Below are 13,492 nucleotides of genomic sequence, written 5' to 3'. Positions count from 1 at the left end.
GACGTAATTTAAAGGAGACGCCTGACAGCCTAGGCGGGTACATCTAAAAGGTAATAAAAAAAAAGCTAGTCTTTTAATTTAATATAATACATTTTGAGCTCACATTGTTTCAGCTTCCATAGTGAATGTTAGGGTTAGGGTGAAATTACACCTTAATACAGTTTATATCATCTTAATATCCGAATAGAGTGAATTAGCTTAGCCGTGTTGACACTTTTGCTAAGTTGTTGTTTTAGCTTTTGCTGAACATAAATTGTGTGAAACCTGTGGGTAATGGTGGTAAGTTTCTTTTATAAAATTCGAATAATTTGCTGAATAAGCAGATGCATCTATATAAATTTTCTTTACTGATAAGGTCTCTAACAATTTCTTCATTAACCTCCTGGAAAGTGAAAGTTTTGGCGTTAATTGCCCTGATCGGAAACGGTATGATGTAACAGTTTTCCAGATACGTTTGTTCTTTTTTTAAGGACTGTCTTTTGCTGTGGACAGCGTTTTTTTTTAAGTAAAGCTGTGAAACTCTTATCCAGTAAAGAGGACAAAGATGCATTGCTGGGTCTCAGGAGGTTAAGGGTAAGGTACGGATTATGATCGTAGACAACATCTTTACTGGTCATCGATACTTTCAATCGACACATGGAACAGAAAGGCAACCTTGTAATATTTAGATCGAGCTGTTTTTTGCACAAAGAACAAATAAAAATGAACTCATAGGTTTTTCTGTTACGATGTAAAGTTTAACCCAATTAAGCAAGCAGTGAAGAAATTACTGAGTCATGATCCAAATATCAGTTTGTGTAATTATGTTGTTGCGAAAAAGCGAGAGTGATCCAGATTTAGGAGAATTTAAGGTGGTCTTATGCTTAAATGTAAATGAAAGTAAATAAATGCAACCAGTGTTGTCAGTGGTTCATGTGGATTCAGTGACTGAGCAGATAGAGGTACTGTGGAAAACACGCAAACACTGCTGCATAGTTTGTATTTTCATACTAGTTTGACTTTGTTTGAGGTGAGATGCATTTCAAAATGAGTAACTTGTGCTTTTTCTTTCAGTTGACTCAAAATGTTGTCACAAAAATTTCAATATGACTTTTTCTACGAATTGAAAATGGCCTATTTGTATATTATGTTTATGTTTATGGTTATGCATTTGGCAGATGCTTTTTTCCAAAGCGACTCACAGGGGAAAACCAATCAAATCACTCAATCAAATTTTATTTATATAGCGCCAGATCACAACAAAAAAGTTATCTCATGACACTTTATATATGGAGTTGGTCAAAACCAGACTCTAAGCCAATTTACAGAAACCCGACAGAATCCTCCAGGAGCAAACACTTGTGACTGGTGACAGTGGAAGGAAAAACTTCCCTTTAACAGCAGAAACCTGGAGCAGACCCAGACTCCTGGAGGATGGCTGTCTGCCTTGACCAGTTGAGGTTAAAGGGAGAGGGTAAAGAAAGAGAAAAAGAGAGAGCAATAGAGATAGAGACTGGGGGAGAGGGGGAGTAGGGGGAGACACATGGAGGCAGTTGAGGGTAAGTGAGTGGTGATAATGAAGGCAGGAGAGAGGCAGGACCACAGCAGCGGGTCCAGAGATGATCCTGGGAAAACCTGTGATAATCCTGGGAAAAACCTTATTAAAATATTTAAAATGGAATGTCTGCCAGTGCTAGGACAGGAGGTGCTCTCAGAAGAGCTGGGTCTTCAGGAGCTTCTTGAAGATAGGCAGGGACGTCTCTGTTCTCGTAGTACTCGGTAGAACGTTCCACCAACGTGGAACGACCCATGAAAAGAGCCTGGATTCTCTTGTACAAGGTCTGGGGACCACCAGAGAATGTTCCCCAGACGAGCGGAGTGGTCGTGGGGCGACATAAGCTTTTATCAGTGCACCTAAGTAGGTTGGAGATATTAAGATACATACATATTAAGATACAGATAATTTGTACGAATTCTGCTCACTTTTATTTGTAATAAAACCATAAAGGATAAAATGAATAAATTGGGTTCATGTAAAAATATAAATATCAGAAGTGAACTGTACAGATCTGTTCATTCTATGTCATCTTGACCTAAGCTGTTTGTTCCTTGTGTCAGGTTGTTCTTCCTTAGTCTCAGCCTAAACCACATAAATATAAAGTCAGTGTTTGAGCTAAATTTCTGATACAATTTTTGGACCTCCGGACACAACACCCATGTCTGAATACCAAAGAAAGCCCTGCATGTGACACTGGAAATATTTACTCATGGGTGCTTCTCTGAAACTGGGTTTATTTTAGTCTCTGTCACTTTTCCATCTGTTTAGACCCAATAATAAAAGGTAAATGTAAACATATTTACCCTAGGATGGACCTAATGATGACCTTAGAGAAATGCAAAAAAATATATACTCTTGCTCTGATCAATCCCATAATTAATGAATTTATAATCAAATATTGGATCCAAAAATAGGACCCAAATATGGACATTAAATCTCCCTTGGTGTCAGTGCATTAGATGTGTAAACATGTGTGTAAATGCTCTTCTGTAGACTCTAAATACAGACACTGTGTTCAATGTGTGGATCCTCGTGGTTTTTCTAATCCTCACATGTGGGTTTTTCATCAATGTCAGTCTCATTCTAGGTTTGGTGTGGAACCCATCGTGTCCATTGGTGTTGCACGCAGAACCTGCCCAGTTAAACGCAAATAAATCGCAAATGATTTTTCAACAGCGGTCATTTTTGTGAAACACTCTGCCTTGAATAATTAGTTAATTCCCAAAATGTACCTGTGAGAGAATAAAGAGATATTTAAAAAATAGTAGCGTGTAATTTTCATGTCCTTTTGACTGTGTTACATGTGGATTTTTGTATAAAAATAATATAAAAATGTGTTTTATCTGAAAAATTGTTTCTCTTTTATCTCAGTAAGTATTTATTTTTAAAATTGACCCAAAGTGCTTCCAAACCTGCTTCATAACATGCGTCTCCATCTGCTTTGAATGTTTGGCCCCTCTGTCCTGTTTTTAGGACCAGTTTCATAGAAACACCTTTTTCATGCTCATTCTTTTGTCAGACTCCTGTGTCCCTCTGCCTGATGTCTGACTAAGTGGAGGATGAATTTCACGGAGGTCTACGGGGACACGGTGTCCAGTGTGGCACTGGCAGCTCGGTCCGGCTGCAGGAAGCAGGTGAGGAGGCTGATTCAGAGAGGAGGCAGCGTGGACTGTCGAGACAACAGAGGCTGGAACTCACTGCACGAAGCGGCCGCCGCGGGAAACGAAGGCTGTGTGAGAGAAATACTGAAAGCTGCCGGTAAGAGAGCACTGGTCATGACAAACTGAACATTTAATATATGATACAGTTACATCAACGGGACAGAACCCAATGAATGACCAAACCAGGATAGTTGGAGACTCTTTCACATATGACTTTAACCCATAAAGATCCTGGGCTTCTTCTGTGTCAGTTCCCAAAGGAATTTTTCAATCTATTTAATCATCATCAAGTGATTTCTTATCATTTATTATAATATAATCCTCTGTATTTTGTGTTTTTCAGTGTAAATCATGTGTTTTTCCATATTTAATTTAGTGATCATGTAGATGTTCCTAAAAGCTCAGATTAAACATGTGTTCTGTATCAGAAACCAAGAAAACAGAAGAAAAAGTGACTTTCTCAACAAAACACATCATAAACCCAGTGTAATTCTACTTCTCTTTTTTTCTTTTGTTCAGACAAGGTATAGTTTTTAGATGTTACCTGCTTCAACTATACTTTGTCTGAACAAAAGAAAAAAGAAAAGTATAAATACATACACAGAAGACAAAGTGAACGTAATTAGCCATAAACCCAGTGTGTCCATCCACTGTCACTGATCCAACTCCATGGGTTTTACTGGTGAATCAATGTTGTAGAAGATGACGGTGTTTCCACGGTAACTACAGAGCATCTGAACGTCCAAATATGGTCATATCTGATGACCATGAGAAGATGAAGAACTGTATTTTACACCAATTATTGACATGGATTGTAATCAAACATGTAGTGGATCAGCAAGTATTAAACAGTTCCATCAGTAGATGGTTCAAGTTAAAGGTGTCAAACATGCGGCCACGGGGCCAAATCCGGTCCACCAAAGGGTCCAGTCTGGTTCTGTGGGATGAATTTGTCAAATGCTCAGGTTCCAGGTTCAGGTTCCACATACAGACTAATTCAATCTGAAGTGGGTTGGATCAGTAAAACACTATCATAATATCTTATAAATAATGACAACTACACATTATTCTTTCATGTAATTTTAAAACAAACTGTTCTTTCACACAAAATGTGAATAACCTGAACAAATATAAACAAGCTGAAATGTCTCAACAGAACTGCAATTTGAACAATATTATGTCTGCTACTAAATGTTTTTTGTACTTACAGATGCACTGTGTTCTTATGAACATGTGCAAATGATAAACTGAAGTATAATGTTAAAATTGCACCTACTTTTCTTAAGAAATCTCAGTTTGTTCATGTTATTCACTTTATTTTCAAAGATAGTTGGTAGATGTAAACATGTTCATCACATAATTGTACTTTTTTGACTCTAAAGCATAGAGGAAAGTTTAGAGTTGACATTATTTCTATATTATTATGTTATTACTTTACTGGTCCACTTCAGATCAAATGGCTGAATGTGGTTCCTGATCTAAGATGAGTCAGACAGTCCTGGTTTAGGGGGACAGTCCTGGTTCAGGTGGACAGTCCTGATTTAGGGGGACGGGGGCTGTTTGGGTCTTTTAGGGTTAATGGGTCTGTTTCGTTCGTCTCTTTCCTGTGAACAGCGCGTTCGTCTCGAAGCTTCCGTGCCTTCGTGAACTCTCTGACACATGAAGGAGAGTCATCATGTTACTTGGCTGCTCAGCGTGGACACATGGATGTTGTTCGTCTCCTCCTGAAAAACCACGCGGTGGTCAACCAGCAGACCAATGACCTGTCCTGTCCGCTCTACGCAGGTAAAGCCCCTCCCTTGTAACCCTTATTATCGCCTCAGTGTCTGCAGCCTGTTTTCACCTCCTGCTTCTGATTCCACAGCTGTGGATGCCGGACACGTGGAGGTGGTACGACTTCTGGTCCGTGAAGGGGCAGAGGTCAATGGAACACACACAGCGTCCTGCTGGACCTGCCTCCATCAGGCCGTTTATAAGGTAGTCTGGTTCTAAATACATCCTATTATTAATTAAAGTTTAATTATCTGTAAAGAAACACACTGAGGTTATTATTAGGGCTGTATATCAGCAAGAATATGGTGATACAATGCAAATCACAATACTAGGATCACACTAGGGATGTAACAATTACCGGTATAACGATAAACAGCGGTAAAATTGCAGATGGTTAGTATTACCGTTTAAATTCTAATTACCATGATAACCATGTTTGATTACCACACTTTTCCAGAGAAAATGCCGATGTAAAGATCTGCTTTTATGTCAAATGTTTGAGTATAGCTTTAATGTATTACATTTTTAAATTTATATACCTAATATTTGGAACCAATATTCACTTTTAAAGTCTTTGTAAAGGTTCATTAAACATCTGTGTGTTATTTATGCAATAAAGTATATACACTAGCAGCATTGTACCCATGGTGCCATTGTACGATAGCACCCTCCCGTGGTGCAACAGCAGCATTGCACCCATACGCCCTCCCGTGCTGCAACATCGGGACGAACACCCGGACATACGTCGGACACGCGTTGGACATGCGTCGGACAAAGAATGCCCATTATAGTAGGATTTTTCAAATCAGTTTTTATATTTTGTGTGTGTTTTTTGTCCTTTTATGTTTTTATAGTAGGTTAAAGTGAAAAAATAATAGACAGATGATATAGATGAAGTTGTGCTGAAAAAACAGATCCCAAACATGGGTATAGTAAACATTTGTTTATATAGTATATAAAGGCAAAATCAAAAGGACTGAAAAACAGACAAAATAGGCTCAGACCACTAAGGGTTAATATTGGAATGTTTCTGCAACAGAGGGGACATTGGGACTATTTTATTTATTTATTCATTTTTAATACAACTTGGTTAAATTATTTCAGTGTGTGTATTAGTACTTTTGAACATTTTGAGCACAATTTCAATAATACTGATAATAATGATAACTGTGATAATTTTGGTCACAATAACTGTGATATGAAATTTTCATATCGTTACATCCCTAGATCACAATGCAATATATTGCGATATATCACGATACTGTTAACAAGGCGATATTTTTTGTTTTGTTTCTTTTTCTAAACAATTATTTTCTGGAAAAACTTATTGTGCAGCATTTGGATAAATAAAGTTTTAACATGCGACTTTACCAGTACAAAAAAACCCCACACACAAATAAATAAATAAAACATGTTAGTAAACGTTCTGCACATGTTGGCAAATGTTCTGCACATGTTAGTAAACGTTCTGCACATGTTGGCAAATGTTCTGCACATGTTAGTAAACGTTCTGCACATGTTAGTAAATGTTCTGCACATGTTAGTAAATGTTCTGCACATGTTGGTAAATGTTCTGCACATCTTGGTAAATGTTCTGCACATGTTGGTAAATGTTCTGCACATGTTGGTAAATGTTCTGCACATGTTAGTAAACGTTCTGCACATGTTAGTAAATGTTCTGCACATGTTGGTAAATGTTCTGCACATGTTAGTAAATGTTCTGCACATGTTGGTAAATGTTCTGCACATGTTGGTAAATGTTCTGCACATGTTGATAAACGTTCTTGACAGTTTCAGCCCAGACTCCCAGACCTGGTCCAGTACTAACACTGCAGTTCTGATCTGTCTTCAGGGTCACAGTGACATAGTTCGGATCCTGGTCTCGGTTTCAGACCTGGAGGCTGTGGACGACCACAACATCACTCCTCTGTTTGTGGCGGCGCAGTACGGTCGCCATGACGATCTGCAGACCCTCGCCTTCGCCGGTAAATCCAGACCCTAATTAAACCCTGACCCTAACTAAACCTGAACCCTAACTAAACCTAAACCCTAACCTTAACTAAACCCTAACCCTGACTTAACCCTAACCGTGCACTAACTCACGCTGACCTCTTGATCCAACTGTGACGCCTTCGTTTTCCTCCGTAGACGCCAACGTGGACGCTCAGGCGGCGGACGGGGCCACACCTCTGATGATCGCCTCTCAGGAGGGTCATGAGTCGTGCGTGGACTTCCTGTTGGGCTGCGGCGCCAACCCCAACACCCCCTGCAGCTCTGAGTGGCCTCAGCTGCCCATCCACGCTGCCGCTCAGTTCGGACGCATCAGGTACCGGAGTCTGGATCTGACGTTAACGAACCTGGTCCAAATGATCCGGTCTGATCCGATCCGGTCTCAGTCTGACCTGATCCTGGTTTGGTCTGACCCCACGGGGGCTCAGTGACGGTTTCAGTTTGGACCAGATGTAAAGTGATGCATAAAGTCTGTGTTTGGTTCAGATGTGGATGTGCTGGTTCTGATCGGAGCTGCTGTGGTGCATTCAGTGTCCTGCGCAGGCTGATCGCCGCCACAGACCGGGGGTGTGACCGGGGGCGGGGTCAGGTGAGTCCTCTGTACCTGGCCATCCACAACAACCAGAGGACCAGTGTGGAGCTGCTGTTGAAGGAGGGCTTCAGCCCCGACGCCCAGGACTGTTGGGAGCTCCTGGGTCTGCGCTCGCCGCTGAGCCTCGCCCTCAGGATGGCGTCAGAGAAAACCTGCAGCAGGTCGGTACCGAACCTGGTCCTGACCGGGACAAAGCGCACTGTGAAGGCTGTGAATCTGACGGATATGATGGAACTGTGGCTTTAATCTTCTGACAAGTAGGGGAGGGTCCAAGGAAATGTGGTTTTAGGTCAAGGTCACGTTTATTTAACACAGAGATGGACAAAGATACAGGGAAAAAGACATGGTATGACAAATTCAATCACTCAATCAAGTTATATTTATATAGCGCCAAATCATAACAAAAGATATAATTTTACATATAGAGTCAGTCAAAACCAGACTCTCAAACCAACTCTAAAACTAGCAAAAATATATAGATATATAAGATAAGATACTAAAACAGATCCACAATAATAGGATCAATAACATCTAAAATAAGGGTGCCAAACCTACCACCCGTGGGCCAAAACCAAGTTTCAAGTTTATTTGACATGTGCGTTCAGGTACAAGTACCATGGCAATGAAACACAGTGTGCCCTGGCTGTCCCTCCGCCCAATATTGAAAAATAAATAACAACCAAATAACAGTAACAATCAGCAACAATAAAAAATACTTAACAATAAATAGCACTAGCCCTCCTATTGTAAATAAAAACACTAAATAAATAAATACAATTCTAAAAACTGAAAGTCAGGCTGCAGGTTCCCAGCTCCCTCCTTCTAGCTGAGCTGCTGTTCAGCAGCCGTTTAGCATGAGGCAAAAAAATTTCTTTTTGAAACTTGAAACCAGCACACCAAAGGGTCCACTCATATTTACACTGAAGATATTAGTAATCAGTGATGTTAAAATTATTTAGTACAGACACATTCATGATCTAGCGTGGATCAGAACCAGTAAAATAAGAACAGAAAGGTTCTAGATCCTCTGATCCAGTCATTCTTTTACTTTCTTTACCTTCTCGGTCATTTCCGTGGTCATTTTCAGTCAGATAACCTCTTCATAGGGTTCTTCCACTAGGGGTCCACCATGTTGGTTATCAAAGAAGAGAAATCCAACCAAATCTGTCCTAGTTATTGACAAAACACCAAGAAGATCTGGCAGTGGCTGATCCGGCAGCGTTCGGGTAAAACCATTAAATCCCTGAAACTCAACTTCAAGAATATGAGTTTGACAGCCCTGATGGAAAAACCCAACCAGAAGATAAAACACATACAAGTCACACACTCGTATTAAAGGGTTCATATTTGTCTAAACCCACTGTTCTTAGTCTGTGGTTCATTTCTTTGTGTATTTGGACCCTAATAGTTCAGACAGTTTGAATTTGAACCCTCCAGCTGCTGCTAAACTGTCTTTAGATTCATTTGGACAAAAATCCAGTGGATTTCTACAACCTGTTTGAATTCCTTCTTCATTAATTCCGTCTCTAACCGGTTCCGTCTCCTCATTTGCTCATATCAGGTCCAGACTTCAGTCCAACATTTCTCCAGTTTTTCTCCATGATTGTTTGTCGTCATCAGCGGTTGTAGTCCAGACTGAAAATATGTCCAAACTTGGAGCCCAGTACCTCAAATATCCAGTTGTTGGTTGAACGGGACAGAGCAGCTCAGCCAATAACCTGGAGGGGGCGGGGCCTGAAGTGGCTCCTGTGCATTTAAAGGGCCAGCGCTCCAAACCACCTTTGTGGTGTCATTACTCAGAAATAGGGTATAGTTTTAAGTGATGTGTGTGTTTTCTGTGGGTTCTTTGACCTTTGACCCCTGCTGCAGTGACTTGTCCAGGCTGCTGGTCTCTGCTGGAGCCTCTCTGATCCAGGACCACTGGGACCAGGTCTTGGCCGCTGATAGAACGGACCTGCTGCGGCTGATCCTGGACCTGAGGCGGATCCCTCACCTGGACTTGGCCCCTTGTCACAGACCAGAGGCCTGGGGGCCTGCGGTGCTGACGCTGCCGGAGCTGAAGCACCTGCTGAGCGCAGCAGTGACGCAGGTGGACGCCGCCGCCCGATGGCTGCCTCTGCTGCTCAACGCCGGTCTGGACCCACATCTGCTCCTGCACACTCACATGTAGGTCTGGTTTTCTACTGGTCTGGGTCATATGCAGTTATATATATATATATATATATATATATATATATATATATATATATATATATATATATATATATATATATATATACACACACACACACACACACACACAGGGTGGGGAAGCAAAATGTACAATATTTTGAGGCAGGGATTGAAAGACAGTGTATGACCAATTAGTTTATTGAAAGTCATGAGAATTTATTTGCCACAAGAAAATGTCCATAATAGAAAATGTTTTTATTCTATGTGTCCTCCTTCTTTCTCAATAACTGCCTTCACACGCTTCCTGAAACTTGCACAAGTGTTCCTCAAATATTGGGGTGACAACTTCTCCCATTCTTCTTTAATAGTATCTTCCAGACTTTCTGGTAATAGTTTTGCTCATAGTCATTCTCTTCTTTCCATTATAACAGTCTTTATGGACACTCCAACTATTTTGAAATCTCCTTTGGTGTGACGAGTGCATTCAGCAAATCACACACTCTTTGACGTTTGCTTTCCTGATTACTCATATGGACAAAAGTTTCTGAAAAGGTATGGATAATAGTGTTAGGTATGATTATGACATCAGTATATGTTTGGGTTCAAAACAATTGATGTAGGGCCTGCTGAGAAAAAACAACTAAATGGTCATTGTATATTTTGCTTCCCCACCCTGTATATATATACACACACACACTCACACACACACACACACACACACACACACACATTACTCACAAAAAGTTAGGGATATTTGGCTTTTGGGTGAAATTTATGGAAAATGTAAGAAGTTTACGCTACAGTGATATTATATCATGAAAGTAGGGCATTTAAGTAGAAGCATGCAGTGGTAATTTCCTCATCTCAAACAATGTATTGAAACAAAAGCCAACAACAGTGGTAGTTATATATCAACAAAAATGTCAGTGTCTCAATAACTTGCCATGTGCCCTTGAGCATCAATTACAGCTCGACAATGACGTCTCATGCTGTTCACAAGCTGATTTACTGTCTGCTGAGGCATGGCATCCTTCTTAAAGGGCGACCCTCAGGTCATTGAGGTTCTGAGGTACAGAGTTACAAGCCTCTGCACAGTGACTCAGCTGATCCCATAGGTTTTCTATGGGATTCAGGTCTCAGAAAGTGCAGGCCACTCCATCTGAGGTACCCCAGTCCAAAGCAGCCGTTCCCTAATGATGTGACCTCAATGAGCTGGAGCATTGTCATCCATGGAGATGAAACTGAGCCTGTGTTGTTCATGCAGGGGCACAATGACTGCATTAATGATGTTATTGAGGTGGTCTGGGCTGGTCACTGGACCATTCACACAGTGTAGGGCACTTCTGTATGGACTAGACACACCTGCCCACACTGGAACACCACCACCAAAGGCTCGTCTGGTGACAACAGTGGCTGGTGCATAGCGCTTTCCTTGACGTCTCCAACATTGTTGGCAGCGGTCATTTCTGCTCAGTGTCAATTGACTTTCATCACAGAACAGCACTGAGGCAAGCTGGTCCCTCTGAGGGCCGCTGGTCCCTCTGAGGGCCGCTGGTCCCTCTGAGGCCCGCTGGTCCCTCTGAGGGCCGCTGGTCCCTCTGAGGGCCGCTGGTCCCTCTGAGGGCCGCTGGTCCCTCTGAGGGCCGCTGGTCCCTCTAAAGCCTGCTGGTCCCTCGTCCAGCGTAACGGTTCCTTGGCCCATGCAAAATGATGAGGCCTGTGCCTGGTGGTGTGTTCAGGTACCCTTGCAGGTCCTCTAGCATGCAGACCACACTGATGTAAACGGTTTTGAATACTCTGACGTGACACTTGGGTGCCTCACCTCCCTTAAATGTGCCTGGAGTTGAGAGGCATTCATCATCCAGTTCCGCAGGGCGCTGTTCACAATGAAGTGGTCATCAGTGTGGGATGTGGCCAGAGGACGTCCACTTCTGTGCCTTTCTGTGACTCTTCCAGTCTCCGTATCTCTGGTCCATCCTGCTGACCCTCTGTGACACTGTGAGCTCAGCAGCCTCTTCTGTCTGAGAACATCCTGTTTGAAGCCTCGCAGTGGTGAGGTACTGTTGATGAATTGTTTGGTGCCATCTGTGTCTCACAATGTCCAAATGTGAACAGCTTGATGAGGGGGACTGTTTAAATACCAACTGTAATTGAACCAGGGACTTTATTGGTGGATTCCTGGATCAAACACCTGTTGTGAATTTTGCTGTTAAGCTCCTTATTAAAGAACAGCAAGTTTTGCAAAAAGTCCTGAAACACTGAATTGTTGGACATGTGCATTCAAAACTTTAGAGAAGGTCGCATTAAGTTCACCTGGAAAGGTTATAGTGTATTTTAGATTTGTCCTGAAATTTCAACCAAAAGCCGAAAATCCCGAACTTTTTGTGAGAAGTGTGTGTGTGTATATATAGGTGTGTGTGTGTGTGTGTGTGTGTGTGTGTGTATATATTTATATATGTTGTTGTTGTTGCTCAGGTTGGATGGGCTTGACGGTGCTGTGCTGAATTACTTGCTCCAGTTTGTGAACTGGTCCACTCTGTCTCTGGACCTGAAGCTGGTTCTGGATCGAAGGCAGGCTGAGAAGACCTGGAGTCCGCTTCCACAGTTTGGTAAGAGACTCAGGTTCAGATTCAGGTCCGGACCGACCCGCATGAAGCGGACCCTAACGGTCTTCTTCTCTGCTCCATTCAGACTCGCTTCCCAGTCTGTTCCACCTCTGCCGAATGCGGATCAGGACTCTGCTGGGACCGGACCTGCTGATGAGGACCGCCGTGGTCCAACAGCTCCCTCTGCCCTCCCCACTGCACGGCTCAGTCCAGTTCAGAGACATCCAAGAACCAACAGACACCAGGGATCCACCGCAGTGAAGGAAGACAAGGATGTGAACCAGAGGCAGAACCAGAACCAGAGGCAGAGATGGCACAAGAGATAGAACCAGAGACAGAACCAGAACCAGAGGCAGAACCAGAACCAGAGGCAGAGATGGAACTAGAGACAGAACCAGAGGCAGAACCAGAACCAGAGGCAGAGATGGCACAAGAGATAGAACCAGAGACAGAACCAGAACCAGAGGCAGAACCAGAACCAGAGGCAGAGATGGAACTAGAGACAGAACCAGAGGCAGAACCAGAACCAGAGGCAGAGATGGAACCAGAGACAGAACCAGAGGCAGAACCAGAGACAGAACCAGAACCAGAGGCAGAACCAGAGACAGAACCAGAGGCAGAACCAGAACCAGAACCATAGACAAAACCAGAGGCAGAACCAGAGGCAGAACCACAGACAGAACCAGAGGCAGAACCAGAACCAGAGACCGAACCAGAACCAAAGACAGAACCACAGGGCTCACTGTTCTGCCCCTGAGGCCCGGTTTGGTCCAGACACTCTCCGCCACATCAGGCAGGTTTCAAAGCCCCAGAGGCCACCTTCAGAACCCACTGGTCCACCTTCAGAACCCACTGGTCCGCCTTCAGAACCCACTGGTCCGCCTTCAGAACCCATTGGTCCATCTCGTTGTGATCAGCTGTTCTGCTCACAGCCCATCTCATATGATGCCTTTAGTTGCTGTTGGAAAGATGATCCTTTCCACTGGTGAATTCAAAATTCCAAGTGCGTTGTGTTCAAGTGCTTTTTTTTTTTTTTTTTTTTTTTATTAATTCATCTTCTACAGCATTTTTATATTTATTTTTTGAAAATTAGGTATGTGATAAATATGCAAAATCATCAGTGAACAGCTTCACTGACCAT

At 42.5% G+C, this 13,492-nt stretch overlaps 1 protein-coding gene across 1 annotated transcript; it reads left to right on the top strand.

Annotated features, from left to right (window-relative positions):
- The first annotated feature begins 15 nt into the window (after positions 1-15).
- Positions 16-12,762, top strand: asb3 (ankyrin repeat and SOCS box containing 3). The gene is made up of 10 exons (XM_030122521.1): positions 16-50; positions 3,057-3,295; positions 4,813-4,983; positions 5,063-5,175; positions 6,824-6,956; positions 7,120-7,297; positions 7,513-7,734; positions 9,443-9,739; positions 12,221-12,354; positions 12,437-12,762. Exons 2-10 carry the CDS (start codon positions 3,097-3,099, stop codon positions 12,610-12,612), a joined length of 1,623 nt encoding a protein of 540 aa, XP_029978381.1. The 5' UTR covers positions 16-50; positions 3,057-3,096; the 3' UTR covers positions 12,613-12,762.
- The last annotated feature ends 730 nt before the right edge of the window (positions 12,763-13,492 follow it).

This window comes from Sphaeramia orbicularis, chromosome 19 (assembly GCF_902148855.1).
Source record: "Sphaeramia orbicularis chromosome 19, fSphaOr1.1, whole genome shotgun sequence".
Lineage (NCBI taxonomy): Eukaryota > Metazoa > Chordata > Actinopteri > Kurtiformes > Apogonidae > Sphaeramia > Sphaeramia orbicularis.
This window is presented reverse-complemented; position numbering and strand designations above follow the sequence as displayed.